The sequence below is a fragment of the Triturus cristatus genome, chromosome 9 (genome assembly GCF_964204655.1).
Source record: "Triturus cristatus chromosome 9, aTriCri1.1, whole genome shotgun sequence".
In the NCBI taxonomy this organism is placed as follows: domain Eukaryota; kingdom Metazoa; phylum Chordata; class Amphibia; order Caudata; family Salamandridae; genus Triturus; species Triturus cristatus.
This window is the reverse complement of record NC_140592.1, coordinates 904,237,182-904,262,676: the sequence shown is the minus strand read 5'-3', so window position 1 is coordinate 904,262,676 and position 25,495 is coordinate 904,237,182. Positions and strand designations below refer to the sequence as shown.

Sequence of the window (25,495 nt, the reverse complement as noted above, 5' to 3'; positions counted from 1 at the left end):
CTCCAAACTGTTCTAGAACGATAGTCCCATAACAAAGCGATAGCTCTACTACAAGAACTCCCCCTTTCAAGAAGAGACTTCATTAGCAGAGTTAAGGTGTACTTTTGAAGAAGAGAGTTATGGAAAGGAGCCAGAAGATCATATTTGTTTTAGAAGTGGTAAATGTAAAAGGAATACAATGCAAAATGTTGAGTAATAGATACTTTTGACAAAGAGCTTATATTTGTTCCCTATCTGTAAAAAAACGTATGTTTGTGCACATCTTTACTTTGCTAATAAACTGTAAATCCAACAAAATGTTATCATTGGAGCAAAGTAAAACAAATGCAGGCACAAGGGAAATGATTGAATAGCACTTTGTTAATATTAAAAAATAAATGCATCCAAACTGCAAGCACCTCCTAATCAAAGAATGCCAGAAACCAGCAATTTAAATGTTGTGTCAGCAATGCAAATATATCAATGAGCACACACTAGCTCTAGGACAACAAAAGTACAAGTTGAGCCATCGCCAAAACCTAATGGGAACACAAATGGGACAATGTAACCATCCACAAAACGCCATGACATTGACATACAGCTCATTTAAACAATTCCGAACCATCAAAATACATGAAGACTAAAGACCCAAGGTGGCTGGCCTCCAGTCTACTCTTTTTGTATGATTCTTTTTGCTTATTTGTGAAGACGAAATTACATGAGTTTATTTGACAGCCCCTAATGCCAAAAAGAAAAGGTGTCTCTTTATTGAATGGACTGCATTAGCATAATTAGGCTGTTACTCAAAGAATAGATTAATGACGTAGAGTCAGAAGATGATGTTTGCCTTTTAAGTAGTGACCTTATAAAGTCTACACAGTATATATTTGCATATTACATACTGCTGACAAAGGACCTGTATTTTCATTGCATTTAGAAGAAAACCTAAATATGTACATGTCTTTACTTTGTGAATAAAAAAGCTTTCAATCCAACAATATGTTATCATGGCAGCAAAGTGAAACAAATGTGTGCACAAGAGGAATTGGCGAATACCACTGTGTCTTTATAGCAGGCTAAGTCCCCGATCTATAGTTTGGTGGAGAGGGTACTCCGTTGCAACAGCAACAGAGTAACATCTCTGCCTAACTGAAAGGTCAGCCCGCCTCATGTAGAGGAGGGCAGACCTTCAGTATGTTGATGGAGCAGACTATGTCTCTGCTGGGGTCACGTACCTTTGACAACTTGACAGAGTAAGGGGCGTCAGAGGTTTGCCCATTTATTAGCCCACTCTATTAAAAGTAGGCTGACAAATGCCAGTTTTCACTGTCCATCACCACCAGATAATACCTGACCAGCAGTGAAAATTGTAAAATAACCCCCACATCATGGGAGACAGCACCCATGGTGAGCGGGGGTCATTGTTTTTTTTTTCATAAAGAAAATACCACTTTGGCAGGATTTCTTTTTTTAAACAAAAACAATTTCAAGTCTGCCAGACAGCTCCATAATGTTGAGGGAGCTGTTCGGCAAACTTTCAATGTATTTTCGCCGTGGGGGAGCATCTGCATGAGTCCTCTGGCACTCGGAGGCCTCTGCGACACTGCGGGGGATCGCTGGTGGAGTCACCGTGGCCCCCTTGGGCTCCTGGACCTCCGGTGTAGCTGTCTGCCCTGGGATCCACCCAGCCTCGGGTGGCCTGCGGCCTTGGCCCGACCCAGTGAGTGAATGGCCCACGTTGTGGACATTCCGGGTCCTCCTCTGCACCGCCGGCGGCTCCCGGGGGCTCCGCCGCAGCTCCTTGGGCTTATGGACCTCATATCTGGCTGCCTCTTGGACCCTGCCGGAGGTACAACTGGCTCTTTCTCCTGGTCGGCCCCGGGGCGCCATGCTGCTGGTGATGAGCGTCTGCTCTGCTTCGCTGATCATCCGTCCTCCAGCCTCCGGCTCTCGCTCTGCTCCTGTTCAGACTGATCCTGAGGCTATAGCTGAGTCTGGCCTGGTGTCCTGGGAGTTGGCCGGCAGTGGGGTGTTAGGCCGCTCCGCTTCATGACCTCCACACGGCAGCACCAGCACCCCCACCCTCCTGGACCGTACCGGCTGAGACATCGCCGAGACTTGTCCGTCTACTGGCCCCTCTGCCCTGCTTTAACCTTTGTGACTGTGAGGCCTGTAGCCGCCATCTTACCCCAGCCACCCCTGGCCTGCCTGGTGGCCTGAGACACCTGCCTGGGCCTGACGGTGCTCTGGGAGCTCCCCCCCGAACTGAAGAGGACTGTTAGGGGGGTGTCCGGGGCCCCCGGTTTCTTGGTCTGTTGGTGCTGCTGGTGGTCTTGGGGCCTCTGGTTCTGAATGGCCTGGGGCCCCTTGGATCCTATGCTCTGCTCCACCCCGGCCCCCGCCGGAAGCATTAACCTCTTCTTCCTCTTGTCAGCCCCGGGGTGCCTCTTTGACAGAGGTGAACCTCTGCTCCACACTGCTGGCCGACTGCCCTTCAGCTTCCAACTCTCGTACTCCTGCAGCCCGGCCTGATCTTGTGGCCCGGACGGGGTTGACCTGGAGATCCACCTGAGTCTGCGTGAGGGGGCTGGCCTCGGGTGCTGGGCTCCTCTGCTCCCCAGCCTTCAATCGCGGCAACGGACCATCACAGGGTTGCCCTGGTCAGAATTCCACCCCCCTCAGGGTCTGTATATGTTCATCCACTTGATCTTGCTCCCGTGCCTGCAAGGGTCCTTGGTTGTGCTCCGCCGTGACCCCTGTTGACCTCTGGCTGGACTTGACCAGTGATCAGGTGGGGTCCTCGCCAGCCTCTTCGGGGCGAATTGCTCTGCCGCCTGCTGGAACCACAGCAGCACAATCGAGTCGAAGTAGTCACGCAGTACTCCGGTCGGTGGGTGCGATCGGGAAGTGTACAATTTCCCATAAAAGTCTGTCATTGGTCTAGGATTTCGGGCGGAGTGTGCACCACAGCACCATCCGGAGTGGTGAGCTCAGTGATATATGTGGACCCACGAGGGTTTCGGAGCACATTCGCCAGCGTCCTCCCCAGCCTGTCCCCTTCCCCATAGCAGTGCGCCTTTGTATGCATGTGTAGAAATGTAGTTTCCCTATCCGCCTCCTCTTGGTAGTCAGTCAACTTCGCTCTGCTGTCAGCTAGAATCGTGGGTGTGGGCGAGTGATAATAATGTGCTTCTAGTGTTTGTATCTCTACTTCCAATCTGTGCAAGCGGCTCCGGATGTCTCGAAGCACCCCTGATTGTCCAGCTATACAGTGCCCTCGTATCACCACTTTGAACGCCTCCCATTGAGTTCTCATTTTATCCACTGACCACGTATTTTGCTCGAAATATTCCGCAATCTGTGTTCAAAGGGTCTCCCGAAATGCTGTATCTAGGAGTGCATTGGGCGGGAGCCGCCACATGAACGGCTGTATGTAGGGTGTTGGCACAGAGAGAGTCAGCATCACCGGGGCGTGGTCTGATAGGGTACGTGCTTGGTGCTGTGCATCTACGACCCATGCATGTAGGTCTTTGGTTGTGAGCCAAAAGTCCAATCTGGACCATGCCTGATACTGTTGTGTTATGCACGTGCCTTCATGCATCGTAGGGTGGATCGCGTGCCACAAGTCTAGTAGGTGGTGATCTTGCAATAGCCCCTGCAATACCGCTGTAGCTCAGGGGGTGGTGTGTGCGGGATGTTCCCTCCCTATCCTTAGTGAGTGACATCACAACATTAAAGTCTCCTCCCCACAGTAGCGCCGCATTTCCTAGTGACTGAATCTTGTGCCAAATGTGTTGGAAGAAGAGGGGGTCATCCATGTTGGGCCCATATACATTCGCTATTGTGACCGGCCGATTATATAATGACCCTTTTAGTATTATATACCGACCCTCTGAATCATATAGTGCTTTGTGTGTCTGCCATGGTATACCTTTCCTGATCATTATGGCTACCCCGCGGGAGTAGCTTGAGTAGCTTGAGGTGTAAACTTCACTCCATCTGTTGATGGTCAAACTTTTTCGAGCGTCATCTTTCAGATGAGTCTCCTGTAGGAGACATATTTCAGACCTGTGTATAGCTAGATAAGCCTGTACCAATCTTACTTTGCGGTGGTCAATGAGACCGCGAATGTTCCAAGTGGCTCCTCCCAGCTCCGCTCCGCAGACCGCGCCCTCGCCACCGTCCCCCGCATCCGAAGAGCGACCGCCGGCTGCAGATCATTCTCCCATCTCGCCGCCAAGACATGGAACACCCTCCACATTCGCCTGCGGCAGACCGAAGACCTTCTGACCTTCAGAAGACTCCTCAAGACCTGGCTCTTCGAACAGTAGCAGCTTTCCCCACCCGCCCCCCAGCGCCTTGAGACCCTCGCGGGTATGTAGTGCGCTTTACAAATGCCATGATTGATTGATTGATTGATGTTAGTATAGACATTCAGAGGTGTAGCGAGTCGGCGCAGTATATGTCCCGGGATCCCAGTCTCAGGGAGCCTGAGCCCTCTAGTCCTCTCCCCGCACGTCTTTTGAGATATGTCTGTGAGTTAACTTGTCTTGCCCATATGGTATGATGTATACTTCAGCTTGAGGGATTTGTTTGACAGATCTATAGTGTAAAGAACTTGCCAATATAGAACATGAACACCCACTACCCACCCTCCCACCCACACCAACCCACCCACACCAACCCCCAATCATGTTGTGTAACTCTCCATACCCTCCCCCCCTTTGCGAGTTGTGACCCAGATGACATTTGGTCAGTGGGAATTATCCCGTAGGGGCGTGGAGTTGCCGACATACTGCCCAGTGCACCTGTCAACGGGGAGGCCGAGCATTAGTCATTGTCGCTCAGTTGACTGCCGGGGGATCTCGCAGCCTCAGCGTCTCTGCCGTTTTGCTTACTCACCGTCTGTTTGGCAAACTTTAGTGCCGCACTGGCTTCAGTGAATATCATAGGTTTTACCCCAGTGTGCACTTTCAGTTTCGCAGTGTACAACATTGTGTATTTTGTGCCGGCTTTTTGGAACAGTTTCATTGATGGTATAAATTCTTGCTGCGCTGCTTGTACCGCTTGGGTGAAATCTAGATAGAATGCGACGGTATTTCCCTGATGTCTCAGGTCACCTTTCTCTCTGGCCAGCCTCCGTATGGTGTCTCTGTCCCTATAGTTGAGTAGGCGAGCAAGGATTGTTCTAGGTTGAGCACCAGGCAGGGGTCCCAGTCCCATAGTTCTGTGCACTCTCTCCACCAGGAACATCGGTGATAAGTCGGGGTCGAACAGATCTCTCAGGAGGCCCTCTACAAATTTTTCCATGTTGGTTATGTTGGTGGACTCTGGTATTCCCGTAATTCGGAAGTTATTTCTTCATGACCTGGCCTCCAGGTCTTCGTTGCGTGCCTTGATGACATCTAGCACTTTATCCATTCTGAGTAGATGCTCTTTTGTCTCTACTTACAGATCGTCCAAGTCTGAGACTCTGGTTTCCAAGGTGTCGATTCTGGCTTCGTGGTTATCTACTTTTTGTGTGACGTTGTCCAGTCTCAGCACCAGGGATTCCAGTTTGGCATCTAATGCTCTTAGGCTGACCTTCACTTCGCAGAGCATGCTTTTGATGTCATCGTCCTGTTCCCGTTCCAACTGCGTTTCTGGTACTACAGTCACTGGGGGGAATCAATGTCTGTCAGCCTGGAGGAGCGCTTCTCAAATGTGATTTTGGCTTGTTTGTTATCCTCTTTCCCCATGTTTGCTCTTCTCCTGTAGTGTCTGTCTATAGTTGGTAGGAACTTAGGGTCTCGTTCTGCCAGCTCATCGGGCCTCAGCGTCTTCTAGGGGGATGCCTTCACGTCTCAGAGTATATCTACTAGTTTTGGTGTTTTATGGCAAGAGCGCCTGGTTATTGTGGCTCCACAACGTTCCGGATTATCCTGTTTCGCTTTTATTTGGTGCTCGCTCGCTGCTCCCCTGACTTGCGTTTGACGTGTTGTGTCCTCCCTCCCAGGCCCTCTGGTCCTTCGGATGTCTTTAGCTCAATATACGTGGTCGCCCGCATGAGGAGGCGGTGACCACGTGGTAACCACACGGCCCCCGGTCTCCATGCCTTCACTTAGGATGCACAGGCTGTTAGCGCCGAGGGTCTCCCACTGTTCGGTGGCTAACACGCTGATGGTTCGTGGCATTTGTGTGGGAGATACCATCTTCAGCCCTACCATTTGTAGGAGTCAACTCGTGCAGTTTGTGAGACTTCTGCGCCTGCTAGCAGCGTTTCACCGTGAGGTGCGGAGAGTATGCCAGGGCCTGCGCAGCGGCACCACCGTCAATCCAGTGAAGGCGCCCCCTTGCCACTCCTGACCTATCATTGTGGGGGCTCGCAGGTATGGCTATTGCACAGCCGTGTGCTCACTGAGTCTGGTCTGGTTGTCCCTCCTGTGCTGTGAGCGCTTCTCCTGTAGTCGCTCGCTGCCTCCAATGTGGTGTGCCACTCCCCACACAGCCTGTCCCTTTCGACAGTTGCTGCCCTCGGCTGATGCACTGACCTGTGGTTATGTTCCTTAGTTTGCCTTGACTTGTTCCCAGGTTCCACCCAGGGTTCCTCAGACTGGTATCTGGTCGAGTCACCAACACTCCGGTCTTTTACTTATGCGCTTGGCAAGGGGATTTACATGCGGCCCGGGCGTTCACTGTTTAGCAGCACCGCAGGCTCCCGTGGGCTCCGAGATAACTGCCAGGCCGCGTGGATAGGCTTCGCAGCCGCCGCTAACTCACCCGGCTGTCTGATGTTGGATTTGTCTGCAGCACTGGGGTATACACAGCTCCTTCTGCCACTGCCTCTCGTATCCTTCGGCACTCGCGCCGTACGGCCCTGTCAGTTTTTGTCACTGCTTTCTCTCATGCCGCCGATCGTCTGCCAGGTCCTCCGTCACTCGGCTGGCACCATCTTAGCCCCCCGGCCGAGAGCCTGCTCAGCAGCTCCGCTGCAGTTTACTTCTTCAGATCTCAACGTGTCGCCGTTAAAGTCTATGCTGATTGTTTCTCTCACATTTAGTTACCGCAGCGGCCGATCTTGGCTTAGGATATGCAGTTGGGCATCGGATATTTGTAGGATTGTGTGCTCGGTCGGCAGAGCCACACTAGCGAGAGGCCATCTTGCAGCTCGGTCCGGCCATGCCCCCCTTGCTCCTCACCCTTAAGCAAAAGTACTACGAGGGGGGAGATAAAGTGGGTTCACTCCTTGCACGCAGGCTGCATCACTAACGTCTGAGTTCCTACGTTGCCATACTTCACAAAGCTGATTCGGTTTGGGCAATTCGGAAAACGGACAAACAGGAAGACTTTCAGGACTACTACCGAACACTTTATGCCACAGGGGGAGAAGACCCCACTGAGAAAGACAACTACCTCCAGAGCTGTCCTTGGCCCTCTCTAGATCTCTCCCACACTCGTGACCTTGAGGAGCCATTTTCGGCCTCTGAACTCCGCAGGGTGCTCCAGGAGCTCCCTAAAGGGAAATCTCCTGGTCCTGATGGCCTCACACCGTCCTTTTATATGGCCTTCCTACCACAGCTCTAAGCTCACCTGTTCACCCTTTTTAACTCTGTCACCCTCTGTACAGGTCTCACGGCCACCATGTCCAATTCCAAAATCATTCTGATCCCTAAACCAGGCAAGGACTCTACCCTATTTTCCTCTTATCACCCGATTGCCCTTCTAAACATCGATGTGAAGCTCTATGCCAAGATTCGGGCTAACCGTTTGGTGGATCTCCTCCCTGGGTTAATAGAGCCGGACCAAGTGGGGTTTATTAAGGACAGACAGGCCCTGACAATCTTCGCCACTTGGCTCACCTGGTCGAAAAGGCGAAGCGCCACTCCATCCGCACTCTCCTGCTTTCCTTGGATACAGAACAGGCCTTCAACTGGATGCGCCTTCTTGAGGACAGTTTTGCTGAAAATAGGGCTCAGCCCCATCATGATCAGTAAGATTATGGCCTCCTACATGGCGCCTACTTCCTTCATTCGTATTAATGCCATGAACACCAACTCCTTCCCGATATTCAGAGACACCTGCCAGTGCTCCCCGTTGTTCCCTTTACTCTTCACCCTGGTGGTGGAACCTTTGGCTATCCAAATCTGGTGTTTGGTTGACATTGGAGGCCTTCCCTTTGCTGGTCAGGAACATAAGGTCCTCCTATATGCCGACAGCCTCCTCCTGGCACTAACAGTGCCGGATACTTTACTCCAAGCAGTCGTCCAGGTCTTGCAAACCTATGAGCGTATCTCTGGATACAAGATCAACTTAGCAAAGTCACAGGTGCTCAACCTGACTCTTCTGCTGCAATGCCTCTTGCTTCTCCAGGCGTTCTTTCCCATTCAATGGGCCTCGCACTCCATACATTATTTGGGTCTCACCATCACAGACTCCCTCTCCTCCTGGACAAGGGTAAATTGGCCGCGCTTTCAAAAGGTGCCCATCACCACCGAGGACATTACCAGGTTGCAGATTGTCCTCCTCCCCTTCATCTGGAGGGGAAGACACCCTCACATATCTACAGCACTCCTAATGTTTCTCTGCAATATTGGGGGGGTCGGCATGCCCAAACCTTTTGGACTTTTATTGAGCGGCGCACTTACGCTTCATCTCTGAATGGGTAGTGCAGGAGAGTGAAAAGCTCTGGGTACATATGGATAGAGCGGTGGCCTGCACGCCATTGTGGGACCTTGCCCGGCTGCCCAAAGACTCCCAACCATGCAGTGCCTGTGCCACTACCCCAACACGCACAGTGTTGGAGATCTGGAACAAACTAGCTACAAGACGCAGACTGACCACATTCCCATAACCACACACCCCCATAGTATGCAACACCAACTTCTCTCCCGCTTTCCCAGAGTGGGTGTCAGGCGAATGCAGGTTCCTGCAAGATCTTTTTCAAGGCCCGGGCATCCAGCCCTTTGAGCAATGCAAGCGGGACTTCCATCCGTCTGAAACTGCCCATCACCAATATTTCCGGCTTCAGCACTGGGCTCTCCTTCCCCCAATGCAGAGGCCGCTACTCACCCCTCACGCTCTTCGAACAACTTGTTTGCAACTATACGGGCTCCTGGGGATTGGTTTCTAAAACATATGCAGTCCTGCAACAATCGCGTCTTCTCTCCCACCATCCATATCAATGCAATTGGTAACCGGATTGCTCACACATTAATACCCAGAAACAGTGGGAGCAGCTTTGGCAAGATATCCCATACATACACAGGAGCATTCCTCAACAAAAGGCAGCCTACAAGGTCATGTTTCAATGTTATTACACCGCCACCTGTCTACATGACATGCATACTACAGTCCCTGCGTTCTGCTGGGGCTGTGGGGCGCCCCAAGGTGATTTCCATTATAAATGGTGGGCGTGCCCTACCCTGAAGATCTTCTGGAAGGAGATCTTGAGCCACATCGAAGGCACTCTGGAATAGCTAATATCAGACGACTATCACAGAGTTATCCTAGGTGGTCGCCCTATATCCCTGACTGCGATGGCCCACGCAGACTGGTACATGGTGCAGCACATGACAGGTGCAGCAAAGCAGCTTATAGCAAGATCATGGTGCTCCCTGCTGGCCCCTCCACAGACTCCTGGTTCACACAGCTTTGGTGCACTATTGCACTGGAGCAGATGACGCACAAGCTCACCTACACTGACAAGAAATTCCAGCTACTCTGGTCACCCCTTCTCCACTACCTTTCTCGCTGGAATACTCATGTGTTCAACCCCCTAGGACAAGGTCTCAACTATTTGTGCCTCACCTTAGTTTAACCTGTGTCTTCTGCGACTAATTTGTGTGTTGCCTGTTTCTTATTCCCCACGCATGCAGTGCCATGCAGCAGGATATACAGTCACATGGCATAACTAGTCTGTTTGCATTTGTGCATGCCTATCTTTACATATATATGCATATTTGCCAATGCTTGAAAATTAAATGCTGCCATGATGTTTCAGACCTCTAGAATTACAACTATACTAGCACTTCATGAAACCTTCTTTATGAAGAGAATTATTCTCTACAAGAATACGTTCAACAATATAATGCACACTTTCAATGAGTTAGCTGGGTATTGTGTTAAGCACACATGAAATAAACAAATAAATAACTGTTGTACTTTGGTGGTCACAGTATAACACTATCAAACAGCATGTTACTTTAGAATATTTTTTGTAATTAGTCCCAACCTTTTTGGCATGACAGGGTATAGACCTGAGAAAACACAACAAAGTATTCTTTTTACAGAAATGATGGTAGATCCATGAAAGTTCCTACAGACAGAGGTAGAAGTGACTAAACATTATCAGGATTTTAGGAGGGTGGTAGCTAGCAAAAAAATATTAATCTTAAGGCAGACAGTAGGAAAGCGAGCAGCAAGATACAATTGTGCTCTGTAATACTGACTACAAGAATATTGCAGCACCCTAATCTTGCGGACAAAATATAGAGGGGCATAATATCGAAAAGCAAGTGCATACAGGGATGTATAGTTTTATCATGCTTAACACTATGTACTCTGTGTACCTTGAAGGTATATCGTCAAGGTACATATACATGGAGTTAGGTACAGAAACTGTATACATATCTACCTTTTGATATTTTGTCCCTCACTATTGTGTATAGGATAACATTGTGTAGTCGATATTCAGGAACTACAAAGCAAGATACATTCCTGGGTATGGTATGGTGAAGAAACAACTGAATGAGAGTGGCCACACGTACGTCTCTAAAAGAGATAATGGACATAACTGGTTACATGTAGGTAAATATTGAATTTGTTTGTAAAAACAAGTAGAAGGGAAAGTATATGGGGCAGTGAGTGGACCAGCCATTTTGGGTTGGCATCAGCAATACAATTTGCAAATTAGGGTAGATCTAAGGGCACAGAAATCAGGTCATGGTTGTTGAAGAAGTTTTGGAAGCAAATAAGGTGGTCTTCATTAGCACATTGGGAGAACTCAAGGGTTACGTTCATGAGATTATGGTCAAACATGATGCAGTTCCTGTTCATCGCAAACTTAAGAAGGTACCCATTTATGCATGTGAGGAGGTTCATAAGATGATTTGGGATATGGTAGAGAAAGGTGCAATTCAACAGATTGAAACATTTAGTTGGATCTCTCCAGTAGAAATCACTGAGAAATCAGAAGGGAGCCTGAGGGTCTGTGTTGGCCTTTGCATAGTCAACCAGAATATTGTGATAGATAATTAACCATTACTCAAAATAAATGAACTAGTTCTGTTACTAAAAGTAGGTATGTATGCCACTAAAGTAGATCTTAGTAGTGCTTACCATCAAATTAAGTTACATGAGGACTCCAAGGCACTTACTGCTCTTATCACAATGGAAGGCATTTTCCAATTTACAAGAATGCCTTTTGGTCTTGCCTCTGCTGCAGGGGTTTTTCAAAGGATGATGGTAGAAGTATTTAAAGGTATAGGCAAAGTCATTTACTTCCAGGATGATATAGTATTATTCAGAGACACTGTTGAAAACCATAACATCACATTGAGGTGTGTATTAGACAGGCTTAGTATGGCAGGTCTAATCTTTAAAAAATGCTAATTTATGGTCAAGGAAATGGAGGACCTTATATATCAAAACAGGGTTTTAAACCAAAGAGAGATGTATTTGAAGCCATTAGGAAAGCGCCTTCCGTCAAGATAAAGATCAGCTATTATCATTCTTAGGGTTGGTCGAGTATTATTCTAAATTCATCAAGACCTTTGCGGGCAAAACTGAATGTCTGAGAAAGTTATTAAGGAAAGGTTATGGTTCAGTTGGGAGGAAAAACAGAAATTAGCATTTCAGAACATAAAAAGGAAATGTGTGAGGCAAAAGTGTTGCCACCTTTTGACATGAATTGTAGAACCAACATCACGGTTGATGCAAGTGCTATTGATTTATGGCTAATTTTATCTAAAGTTCATGGTAATAATGCAAGGACAGTCACATCTGCATCACGATCATTGACCCAAACTGAAAGGAATGATTTGGTAACCGAGAGAGAGACTCTGGCACTGTGTGGGGTGTTGAATACTCCAGAACATATGATTGAGGTCGGAAAATAAAACTTTGCGGAAATCACAAAACTTTGATGAGGCTTTTGTTACTGGGGGGAGCAGGTAAAGGATCAGCACATTTGGCCTGATTGGCTTCACGACTACAGGAGTATCAGTATGTTGTTGAGTACATTCCAGGTTGGTGCAACATCCAGGCAGATTACTTGTCCCACTTACCTCAGGAGTGGCAAGAAAGAGACAAAGAACGTGTACAGATGTGTGAAAAAGAAGGTGCTGTAGCAAGTGTGAATGATGTGATAGTGTGTATTCAAGGAGCTGTATCACAAAAGAATGGTGCATATGTTTGGACGGTGATGCAGTTTTGAAGGCGGTGATGATGCTGATTTCGAAAGGTGGAAAGAGGGCAAGTGCTGTAAGTGTTTCTGCCAGGCTGTTTATGAGAATCTTTTCACTAGTTGCAAGGAATGTACTGATGAGATGAGATAAATGTGTTCCTCCAGAGGATTTGAGTTATAAATTATTTAAACTGACACACAAAGGACACCTAGGTCAGACTTTAACTAACAGGATATTAAAGAAAACAATTGTGACCTTGTGTAGACGGTGATGTGGATGGTTGGGTTGAGGGATATGTGAATTGCAGAGAAGGTGAAAAGACAATAAAGGTAGGTAAGCAAGCTGTTCTGGGAGAAATATCAAATACCGGAAAGGCATGGCATTGCATATGCATGGATGTTATTGGCCCTTTAGGCGGTGTTGGTATGTAGTAGAAGTGCACACTAGTTATGGTAGACTCCACTCGAAATGTCTGACTGTTACTTTCTTAAGGGAAATCACTACCAAGAATACCATAAAAACATTGCAGGAAGTGTTCAGAGAAGAAGGTTTTCCTACAGGGTTATTAAAGATAACGGGACACAATTAGTGTCAGAAGCGATGGGAAAATTCTTCAAATCTTGTGGCACATTTCATTCTCGCACACCTATATACAACCCACAAGCCAATGGTATAGTTGAGAGGTGTAATCGCAAGATGAATTGTGTCATCCAAATGGCTTTCAGTAGTGGAAAAGACGTTCATACCATGGTGAGGGATCTGGTGTGGGCTTATCAATCAATCAATCAATAAGGGGAATTGTAAGCGCGCTACTCACCCGTGGGGGTCTCAAGGTGCTGGGGGGGGGGGGTCCGCTGGTTTTGTTTAGCCGGAGAGCCAGATCTTGAGGGTCTTTCTTAAGGTGTTCAGGGAGGAGGCACGTCTGATGGCTGCTGGTGGCTCGTTCCAAGTCTTGGCTATGATGTTGGAGAAGGATCTTCCGCCTGCTCGGGCTCTGTGGATGCATGGGGTTTCAGCGAGTGCGAGGTTGGAGGAACGGAGGCTTCTTTTGGGTACGTGGAAGTTGACTCTGTTGTTGAGGTATTCAGGTCCGTTGTTGTGTTTGCATTTGTAGGCGTGGGTGAGGATTTTGAAGGTCATTCTTTTCTCTACGGGGAGCCAGTGGAGTCTTGGTAGATGTTGGCTGATGTGTTCTCGTCTGGGGAAGCGAAGGATGAGTCTGGCTGCGGTGTTCTGTATGGTCTGGAGTTTGCGAAGTAGGGACTTGTTGATGCCGGCGTAGAAAAAATGGTGTGATGGGAATCATACCTTTTGAGGTGATCAAAGGAAGAAAAGCTGGCTCAAAGATATATTCTGTTTGGATGTCTTTGTTGTTCAGTGGTGAGGGAGTGACTGTTCCCACTCCAGATAGACAAAGTTTGGAGGGAGGCATAAGAAAAGGAGATTCAGTGAAAATAAGATCTGGATGAGGAGAAGATTAAAATTAAACAATTTTGTTGAACTTATAAGGTAAGGGAGGTGCATGACTTTCATGAGGTGTTGGAAAGTGGCGAAAGATGGAATAGAAGGAGGATGGCCTTGTATAGTAAGAATGGTAAGGGCGATACTGTGGAACAAGACCAGTGCAGTAGTTTCTTCCTCATGAATGATAATGATTGGTTGGGGAGAAAGATGTGACAGGAAGGGATTTAGCAAGAAAGGATGGAGGGGACAGCAGTGGAGCTCAGAATGCTGTTCCTGATATCGAAAGGAGGTAGAGAGTGCCAAAGTGTCGGAGACTTTCAGAGTACTTCCAAGAGTCTATGAGATAGGGTGCCCGACAGTATTTATGCCTGTATGTAATGCACTGTACCAATGGAATATGTTTTTTTGTTTTGTTTTTCACTGTGCTTGATACTAAACAGTGCTATCTGCGACCTCTTATTGTTACTTTTAAGGTTATTATTGCTTGTTTTTATATAGAGGGAATGGATGTGTTGTAACCTATTTAGGTAGAATTCTCGAAATGCTCCACATGCCAAGAATTGCAATGTCAAGCACGCTAACAGCTGTGAGAGTTCAGCCCTCTGCAGTTATCCTGAGGCTGGTGTGGGAGCTCCGTGTCTCATGTGCATTCACATCTACAAATAAAAGTACTCTTTCGCACCGCTTTGTGGAGACTTCATCTTTACTATACAACCCTTGCATATGATTAGATGGCTTCCTTGTCAACTTCAGGTCCTTACTTTTTAATTATTGTCTTTCCTTCATATTCTTTGTTTGTCACTCCACAAAGCATAGCTCGTTTACTTTTGCCTATGCATGGCTATGGTGTAGCCTTCCTATGCTGATGTCATGGACTACTTTTGTTTTTTAATTTCTGTGTCCTGCTTCTATTGCTGGTGTATGCAGCAGGCTGCCCCCTCCTTCCTTTGCTATAAAAAAATAACAGTTCTTTTTGGACAATTTGGGGCAGATTTATGATCCCTGGCGCATCCCTGCAAATCAGCATGGATGCGCCAGGGAAGATGCGTCACGCAAGTTTGCCCTTGCGCCACCACAGATGCGCCGCATTTACAATGCGGTGCATCATGGCGCAAGGACAAGCAGATACGTGACACATCTGCCGGCGTAAGGTTGGCGCAGTTCCAACCTACCCTATCCCTAACATGGTGCGTCAAGCCTTACGCCTGCTTCAAGCAGGCGCAGGGTTTTGACGCATCAGCGTTGGGAAAGTGACTCAGTGATAGATTTCAATGAGTCACTTTTCAGGGGCGTTCCTGCGACGGAACACCCCCACCCTGTGTCGAAACGCCCACGTGAAACCTGACGCAGGTTTCACGTGGCGCAGGGCTTTACACCGTGATGCATCTCCATAGATGTGTCACGATGTAAATGGGGCGCAACGTGGCGCAGGGTTTACGCCGCCGCTGCGTCACAAAAGTGACGCAACGGGGCGTAAAAGGGGCGCAAGTCCCACATAAATCTGCCCCTATATGTTTAGCGTAAAAGCACAATGGCATAGTATACCTGTGGTAGGCTGCTAATACAGAAAGCAATTCGAAGACAGACACCTGTTTCAGCAATTGAATATATAGTCACACCACCAAAAGCACTCATACCGATCACCAATGAGCTATCACAAACTACCTACAGCACTCTCAAACCCCATAGAGTAACAGTGACACATGACAGAGAGAACTTTAACAACCGTCACAAAGTACCAACAGCACTTTCAAACCCTCAGATTAGTGATCTCACACTACCAACAACATCCCACATGTAATCATGTATATATGTACATGCAAACTCAGACAAAAGTCAGAGAACTGCTGTAGATGGTTAAAGGCAAAGCCACTGTGTGGTTGAAGGGTCTTCTGGTTCTACAGAAAGAATGTGGATTGTTACTGCATCAGTAGGAGTGACACTATCAACTCACACCCGTCCCCTCATCACTTGCCTCTAGGCTTCAGTGCAGGGTGAATCTGAGCATCCCAGGAGGACCTCAATTCTACCTGCAACAAGTGCAGGCCCCTCTAATATCCTGAGGCGATCGCACCAACCTACTAAGAAAAAGTGGCAGAGCCCGAAAGTCTGAAAATGCAAGACAAAGCCATTATCTTTGTCAGTGCTTGTTTTATTAATGAACCTGACCTTCTCAGAAAAGAGTTGTCAATGGATCAATGCTGCTTCAACACACCACACATTTCCATAACTAAATTAAACTTTGTGTCATACAAGATGGTGGCCATCTTGCAAGTATACAGAGCAATGTTTTCATTGCTTTATATACTCATGTGTCACTCGCTCAACATGGGCAAGCCAGACCAATTGGTTTTGCTGATGCTTGTTTAAAAATGGTCATTCCATTCATAGAGACATCTATGTGTGGAATATCTGAATATCCGTTAAGAAGACAGCTAATTTCAAATGAAGAATAACTAAATCGAAGAGTGATTTGTATCCTATAATAAAATTATTGTTTCAAACTACAATTGGGAAACAGCTTTATTTATGCGTCCACCGTTTCAGAAACAAAAAAACACTTGTGAGGTTGAACTAGCATAAAAAGACATTCACCATTGTCAATTATAGCTGCTTGAATGTAACTAATTTGTCCCAGGATTATGTACTAATAAATTTGATTATTGTCAAGATATATATTTTTATTGTGTGCCATCCATCTGTTATTCACTAAAAATGTCAAGAAAAAAATTAGAGACTTTTATTTGGTCTAGGTTAATGCTGTGATTTTATTCTATACAGCTATGTTATGGCTACGCCTGAAACAGAAGAAGCAACGCTAAGGGACAGCGCTCTCAATCTCTCCGCAACACTCTTGGAAAATGTGTCTCTAGCTGACAGCGCCTCTGCAGAATGTCGTTTCTTCGAATCCTGGAACTGGTTATACACTTTTCAGCCCATGTTCCTCTGGTTCATTTTTGTACTAGGCATGATAGAAAATATTTTCGTCCTTGGGGTTTTATGTCTTCACAAGGCTCGATGTACAATAGCTGAGATCTATTTTGGCAATCTAGCTGCGGCCGACCTTCTTTTAATTTCTGGCCTGCCATTTTGGGCCATTTATATCACAAACCAGTTTTACTGGCCCTTTGGCCAATTCCTTTGTCAGGCCGTTAATACAGTGATTTACGTGAACTTGAATGCGAGCATCTATTTCTTGATGATGGTCAGCATTGACCGCTATTTGATCTTGGTGAAGACCATGTCCATAGGACGAATGAGGAGTCCTCTCTGCGCCAAATTGAACTGCCTGGTCATCTGGTTGTTTGCCTTCCTTTTAAGTCTGACTACAATGATATACCGAAAGGAAAAATATGTTCCTGAATTAAACACTACGGCATGCATCCTTGAGTATCCCTCCATCAACTGGACGGTTGCATCCCATATGATTTTGAACATCCCTGGGTTTTTACTACCATTGTCCGTCATAGTCATATGCACTTTCCAAATTATCAGAGTTTTACAGAACAACACAATGCAAAAGTTCAAGGAAACTCCAACAGAACAGAAAGCCTCCACACTGATGATGGTTGTCCTTCTTGCGTTCATCGTTTGCTGGTTGCCTTTTCAGATAGTGACATTTCTGGATACACTGTTTATTTACAAAATCCTTTCTGGTTGCACAATTGATAATTTCATTTCCATCGCCAATCAAATATCGACATATCTCGCATACAGTAATAGTTGCCTGAACCCCCTGCTCTACGTCATTGTCGGAAATAATTTCCGAAAAAAGGCGAGAGAGGTGTACGAGCAGAGGCTCTCAAGGAGACAGAGGAAGCCATCAACATCAACAATAGCCCAGACTGATTTTACTGTGGAAACAGGAAGGACTTCCATTTCAATGGATCGTCCAAAAAAGAAGATCATATTATAGAGTGCGTAGACTTTACAAATATGAAATTATTGTTCTCTATACTGGTTGGCGCCATGGCTAGTCTCTTTCTGTAGGTCTGGCATTTGCTGCCCCATACATGGTGCAAACCTGTGAGAGCTTTACAAAGCTTGTGATCACAGGTTCAATCTGTGCAGGTTTCTCTTCGTCTATCATCTCACCAAAGCAAATTCTACCAGGACTAGTTGTAGCTAATCAAATATAAAACATGTAACTTGCCAGCAAATAATGTTGGGAAAAATAGATTATTAATGTTTGCTAGTTAGGAGAAATAGGCAGGATGTCCAAATACTCACGCGTTCATGCAAAAGTTAGACTTAATAAGTAACCAGTGTAATAGACCAGTCTGCTTACTGTTTCATGAAATTATTAATGAAAGGCTTTCGGGTATGGATACTTGTAAGCATTAAAATCCACAGACATGCAAGAGCTGTGGAAAAGTGGTGCAAAAATAGATTCCTAGTCGATGTGAAGGTGGAGGTGATTGGACCATGCACGATGATTTATTAACTTCATTTCAACTCTTAGTTCCAAAGGAAGTTTATTATAGAACCAGGATCACTTACCAGCAAGACTACTTCCTCTAAACGCTTTCATTTTGGATCTGGGCATCCAAAAGTTAAAGGCTGGTACAACGTGGAGTCCTCTGATTGGTTGATATTGATAAAATCTGTGTTGCCAAAAGGTTGTACAGATCTTCATGGACAAGAAATAGGAGGCTATGTTGTACTCTAACTTAAATGGATTGATTTTAGCCATTAGGGGAGGAGCTGATGCCTAGAGGCCAGAACTGCCGACTTTGGAACTTGGGAACTAGGTTGGAATCCCCACCTTAATTCAACATTGTCTAATTCTAGGCAAATCACCTTATCTAAATGTGCTTAATAAAAGAATAACTAGACACACTAGCAAAAAAAATAGGAAGACAATGAAGATCTGTCAGAACTGCATTATGTGAGCTCACTGAAGTGCTTTAAATAGGCTTCTGGGCACTGCTTTTTGCAACATGTGCAGAAGGGCAAGCCGATCATTGGTTGCAAAATACAACCAAGTCACATTCAAATTATAACAGAGCACCTTATCCCTAAACATTTTACTTCAGAAAATAGCTCTAGGATGTTGATTAAGAAAAGGGAGAGTGCATCTAAGAGAACACTTGTAAAATGTAGTGCATTTAGTCACTTTCCCTACTTGAGTCTCCAAGTCCAGGTGATGGTTGGGGTAAAAGGCCAGATGAGTCCCGTCAAACATGTACCCTATTTTGACTTTGAGTAGTGCAGAAATGCAGGATCCCTCAATCATGAAGATATAATACTGGTCTTGGTGCAGCTAGCGCTGATCAGCCCTTCACTACTATTAAGACTGAACCAATTACAGATCAGGTCCTCAAGGATTTCATATCTCTATCGCTCTGTCAAGGCTCTCATTTAAGAGTGTCATTCTATTGCAGTGGAAGGTAAATATCCCTCTTAGTCCATTCAACTCTTAACGAACAGGGCCTTCATATTGAATCCGTGCGCAAAGTGATTGGTGATGAATTTAAGGGTAAATAAATGGAACTTGTCCTTTAACCACTTAAGTGCTAAGTGTTTTACTCCAGTTCAGAGCTCTTTTTGATGTATGTACTTATTATTATTAAAAAGTTGTAAAAGATATCCAGACACCTAAGTAGTGCCTTTGTTTCGCAAGAGATAATTATAATAGTATGTAAGATTTGTAGTTTTCTTTTTGTATGTTTTTAGAAAATATAAGAATATTGGGAAAATTAGAGGCTTTCAATAAAGTCATGAAAAAAACATTTTATTCTGTGACTCTGTAAAACGTCTGTCCTCTGAACTGTACTACAAAGTTTATTTTGAAAAATTGTATGAAATTATTCTGTCATGGTGTAATATTTCTATTTCTTGAAAACCATCTTACCCACAAGTGATGTACAGTGACATTAATGTAATTACCTGGAAAAAAAAGTGTAGTTATTCATCTCTGACTTTATTCTTAGTTGATCAATATCTATCCCAGAAGCGACATAGGTTTACAGTGCAATAACTCAAAATATCGCAGTAGCACGTAAGACCTCAAATTTGTTTTAAGGATGCAATCTCAATTGTATAACGACATGTGAAAATATTTTTGTTCCAATAATTTATTTCTGAACCTTAGATGATTGTGAGTACATGGCAAGTTGTATTTTTCAGCAGTCCTTCCATCTGGCAAAGTAGAAAGAACTACTCCTGCACCTAAAATTCTTACATCTGAAATCTGGGAAGAGCGACCATTTGTGATTTTGACCAGCTGAGCGAGCACTAGGGGCAGGCCTCCTCAATCAAGGTAGCTCCCTGCAAATTAAATTTCTGGAACACGGCAAGTCAAAGGGTGCAATTTTGAGTATTGTCCAAATGTTTGGCTGAAATGCCATTGCAGTGATGAATTTCATATAACTCCGTTCAATAATTTCCGATTCTCCCAATTGCCAGAATATTTTTCTTTCGCAGCAGCTATTTATGAGTCTGTTGATAAAATGTGTTTCCGGGTAAAAAAAGTGAGTATTCAGTAGAAAAGCAATCATGAGGTCACAATGGAATGAGTGTTGATTGGACACTCCATGTTTAAGTTGAAGGAATGGTCATCATAAATCCACTGTAAGGAGAAATTACACTGCTTTTAAATACTGTGCCAGGAGATGGAAGTTCCTGCTGTTTAAGATCTTTTCAGAACATATTCTATCAAAATATGTACAGCCAAAATCACTTCCCTCATATGTCAGGACGGAGCAATGTATTTTTCAGGTCTGCTTTAATACTTCAGGTTGCTTCCAATAGGGATGCTACTAATACATTCGGCTGCTAGCAAAAATATCACTTTGGTTATGGTATCTGGTACTGTACAAATAGGCAATCAGGGACGAGCAGATGCTAAGGGGCAGATTTACAAGACCCCTGCGCCACCAGTACGTCACTTTTTGTGACATACTGGTGGCGCATGTTACTGCTCCATATTTACAAGGACAGAAAAAGCCATCCTGTTTGGCTTTTCCTGTCCTTGTAAATATGGCACCTTTACACGCAGCACTTTGCGTGAAAGGGGCTTTCCATGGGTGTTGCTGTGGGTGTCCCCACGCAACACCCATGGAACAAGACACATTTCCAGATTTACGAGGAATCGTAAATCTGGAAATGCGTCCGAATGCTACGCCACCCTAGGGGTGGAGTAGTGAGGTGCAATGAGGAGAAATGTTTTCATTTCTCCTCGTTTTTTCCTCTTTCAATGCATGCTGCATTCTACAGCACGCATTGAAAGAGGAAAATGCCTGTAGTGATTGTTTTTGGGCAGGAAGGTGCCCCTTCCTGCACAAAACAATTTCCCCATGACTAAGGCATTCTTGCACCATGGTGCAAGGGTGCCTGTGCCGGCGCATGGTAGCAGTTTGTACGCCAGCGCAGGGGAGAGCACAGGAAAGCAACATATTATTGTAAATATGTCGCATTCCAGTGCTTTGGAAGTGCTGCAGCGTGGTGCAGCCAAAGGGCTTGTGTTGCGGCGCTGCGGCACTTCCTTGTAAATCTGCCCCTAAATACTTTAACACAAAAAGCTTTTCTTCACAGTCATCGATCATGAAATGCGGTTCATTGTAATGCAGATTTCTGATTAATATGGAACCATTCATTGGATGAAGAGGAAGCAATCTCGCTCCAGGATAACAGCCCAGAGCCAGATTTGAGCCTCTGAAATCAGCATTCCAGTGCCCCAGGCGGACAGTAGAATAGAACTGTTACCATTATGTACAACTCTTGAAATACGGGGATTTCCATTGCCATATGATGAACATTCTCATATTGCATACATATAACATAATTGTTCCACATATATCACCAAATGGTCACCTTACATAGGTGCCTATTGTGTGTAAAGGTGGAGTAGCAGGACAGAAACACATATAAAAAGTTAAACATTATGTTTGCCTGAAATTAATTTTGACACGATCAAGAGCGATTAAGCCTGTGTTTATTTTTAATTATTAAAAAAATAATAGCATGAAATACTTCTCTGTCAGCGAAATACTTCTTTAACCATTCAAGAAAAAGTTTTTTCTCAAATTAATGGGAATGTATACAAATATTCTAAGGTTCCTCACTATGATGAGGTTTTCATGATTAATGACAGAGAAACTCAACTTTTCTCGTTAACATAGCCAATACTACCAAGAAACTGTTTTATGTCAGAATGTTTTATACTATGCAGAAACATCATCTGGCACACATATTCTGTCCTAGATATTGTTTACAAAAATTTACTGTAGCTTTTCTGTTGTTAATTCCAACGGGGTGTTAGAAATGGGTTTTTTGGTTGGCAGGCAGAACCCACCCCTCTTGTCAGGCTAGGATGTTACATACCAAAGAAAACCTATGCTCATCCTCTGGTAGCTTGGCGCAGAGCAGGCAGGCTTGTCATCAGAGGCAGTGTGTCAAACATTTGTGCAACAAACTCACACAGTAACACAATGACTACACCAAAAACCTAAATGACACAGGATTATGTACAAATAGATGGTATATTATACATAGGCTTTCCTGTTTTCAGTTCTGTTTTTAGTAAATTCTGGTGGGGGGTTTTCTGTGTTTACAAGTGATTTCAATACCTTAAAAAAACAGTGGGTATCCGTCGTTACTCATTTTCACGCCATTAAAAACAACAGAAACAGTGTTTTTCCAGTGTTTATGGAACGTTTTGCTTTTATGATTGCTTGCTTTTTTTGCACTGATGGTGCATGGTATATAGACAGTGTACGTACAGGGTATACGAGGTCCAAATAAATTTTTGCAAATCAAACTTATTGTAGTACACCATACAATACTTCTTCAGTGAGTCTTTGGTCATGTGCGCTCGCTCTTTCCTTCCCATGTAAAAGTTTTTATGTGAAAAGGCCCTCTCAACATTGGCACTTGAGACGGGCAACGCCAAAACAGCCAGTACACAATTTGATACTGACCTAGCTTTCCATGCCAATATTGCTGCATTTGAAGATTGTGATTCTCTGGGCAGTATTTGCGTTGAACTGGGCGCTTATGCTCTCAGAGTTATTAACCCCTTCCATGCCCATGACGGAACGGTTCCGTCATGAGCATCGGTTGCGCTGTGCTCATGACGGAACCGTTCCGTCATGGCCCCGCCCGCGCTCGAACCCTTCAGCACCGCGGGGGAATTCCCGCCGCGCTGAAGGGGTTAAAGCAGTCAAAAATGAAGCAGCCCTTTTCAAACTACGGAGAAGATTCCCTTTACGGAAGGGATCTAGAACTTGTACAGAGTACCACAGTGAGGTTTCATTGACTTCAAATGCCATGGTTGATGAAGGGACATTTCTATGCATCATTGCAAGCCATTTCACATACATTGTAAAATAAAAGTTCCTGCATTGCTCTTCAACATTGCTTTGCTTACCAAGTGGCAAGCACTCTAACATGGAACATGCTGCAGTGCCAAATTCACAAAAGGTGTCACCCAGCCTATTTTCAAGGAGATGTTTCATATCTACACCAATTATGGGAACACTTGGCAAACAAAGGTGTTTTCAGACTATAGTGTTTTTATTATGTCCACTACAGCAGTTATGTTTTTCTATAAAAATCTAAAAATGCAGTAGAGCGTACTTTTTTTTCACATCACTGTTAATATGCGACCAAAGATCTTCACATTTCTTGCCTCACTCAGCAAAAATTCTGTAAATGGTTGCCACATGGATAATATAGTATTCAGAGCCCCTTGGACTGAGAACCATTAGCTAAGTGACACAGTTGGGATGACTCTTTCTTTGATGCCACACAGAGCACAAAATGAGAAATACTTGCATTTTATTTCCCACACATAACAAAACAAAGCACCAGAATGGACTAAAAAGTCAATAGCATTCTTCATTAACTCTGAAGATTGTAAAGATGCTTTCAGCATACCATCTAACAAGTGGCAAGGATCTCTTATAGGGACGCACTTCAGCTCAGGTATCAATTTTGACAGGTCATCACACAACTTATTTCATATTCGTAGCTGAATCACATCAAATACAAACAATATCACTCCAATCTTTGTTGAGCTTAGGAAGAACCTTTTTGCAGCAGCATTCCAAGTGACACTGCGTTCCATGTTTTCCAAAAGTCTGGTGTCATGTTTAGATCACTATCCCAGATGCTTGGTGATATGACTCTTTTTACATATACTTGTCACTATACTTTGCATTGAATGTTTAAAGCCTGAGTTGTTGGTAATTCACCTACTATCAATACTGACTTACTAGAAACTGGGGGCTGATGTATCAAGGGGTTTTACCCATTCTCTGTGGGTAAATGTGATGGCACATATTGGGAACAATTCTTATGAAACCAGCCATTTTACCTATCAGTGAAAAAATCAAACACAGCCAAAATATCAAATATGATTTTGATATTTCCTGATTCTATACAGTTTATAAAACATGCTTCTAAACCCTGCATCTTTAGACCAAAGACCACCAAACCAAAAAAACAAAAGGAAGAACAAACAATATTTAGTGACATCCCTAAACAACAAAGCTCAAGCAGAATAATGTTAGCCCAGTCTTTCTTGCTGCTAGCTTCTATAACAAAGTTTCATTGTATTATCCCCTTCAGAAAGAAAAAAATGACTCTTTCACTCTCCTTTTCCTTCTTTGAATGACATTTAATTTGTGGTTGTGCAGGTGTTTTTTCAGTGTTTATATGTTTACACTGGTGAGGGCTATTTTCCCTTCGGTGGGGTTTTATCAGTTATTATAGATTTAAACCTAAAACCGGACAGCCTAATTATACATAAAACCAGATCAAAACAACATGAATCATAAATACTGTGCATACTATATAGCTATTTAGATAGTACTCGTTATCTTCAACTAAGCAAGACTAAAAACGACGTACATCAAATCCTTAGTCTATGTAATGCAAGTTAGATTACGAAAAATACATGAATCACAATATATCACCATCAAACTATAAATACTTTGCTGGGAATCCCGATTTGTTCAGAGACAAACACATGAATACCACACATAACCATAAAAACATAGGGCCTAGTGCATCTGCGCTCCTACTACCAGAGTTACGGTAATTTTTATGGGCCTAACTAAAACGAATGTATTTGTAAGCAAGATGTAGGGCGCAGGAGCACCTGCGCGTCTTCTACCTTTAATACGTACATTTCTTGGCCGCATTATTTCCAGTGATAAACCCTGTGTGCAAGGTACAAAAAGTGCCTTCCCTTCTACTGAGGGCTCTGTGCTAACCTGTGTGAATTCCCATGCTCGAAGTCAGGAAGGAAACGTCGTGATCACCAAAAGAAAAGGCCCTTTCCAGGGGTCAGGTGAGAGGTAAATGCACTCCCTTCTTGGAGCAATCGCTGTATTTTATTCGCCCTCCCGATCCAATCGATAAAGGGGGGGGCAACCACTTGTGCAGACACTGGCAATATACATCAAAAGTGCCCTGGGCACAGTGAAGCCCAGCCGCCCACGTATGCAGTGTGATAACAGCACCTTTCTCCACCCAGTCCTGGCGACTTCACACCATCGCTGGGGGTCCAGGTTAAGGCGGCCTCGATGTGTCTGCACCACACTGAGTCCCACTCCCTGGGGGGTGAGAAGGACGCAGTGCCGACGTAGGTGGCCTCTCAGGTACCTTGGCAACACGTCTTGCACAGGGACTGCAGAACAGCGCGCACAACCTGGACAGCGCGA

General features: G+C 44.9%; 1 protein-coding gene across 4 annotated transcripts in view; it reads left to right on the top strand.

The window, feature by feature from the left end:
* Nucleotides 1-19,330, top strand: part of BDKRB2 (bradykinin receptor B2) — a 442,021-nt gene extending 422,691 nt beyond the window's left edge. For all 4 annotated transcript variants that reach the window (XM_085626446.1, XM_085626445.1, XM_085626442.1 and 1 more), the window contains exon 4: nucleotides 16,608-19,330. In XM_085626446.1, the coding sequence (XP_085482572.1) occupies nucleotides 16,608-17,742 (1,135 nt within the window). In that variant the 3' untranslated portion in view covers nucleotides 17,743-19,330. The remainder of the gene's footprint in view (nucleotides 1-16,607) is intronic.
* The last annotated feature ends 6,165 nt before the right edge of the window (nucleotides 19,331-25,495 follow it).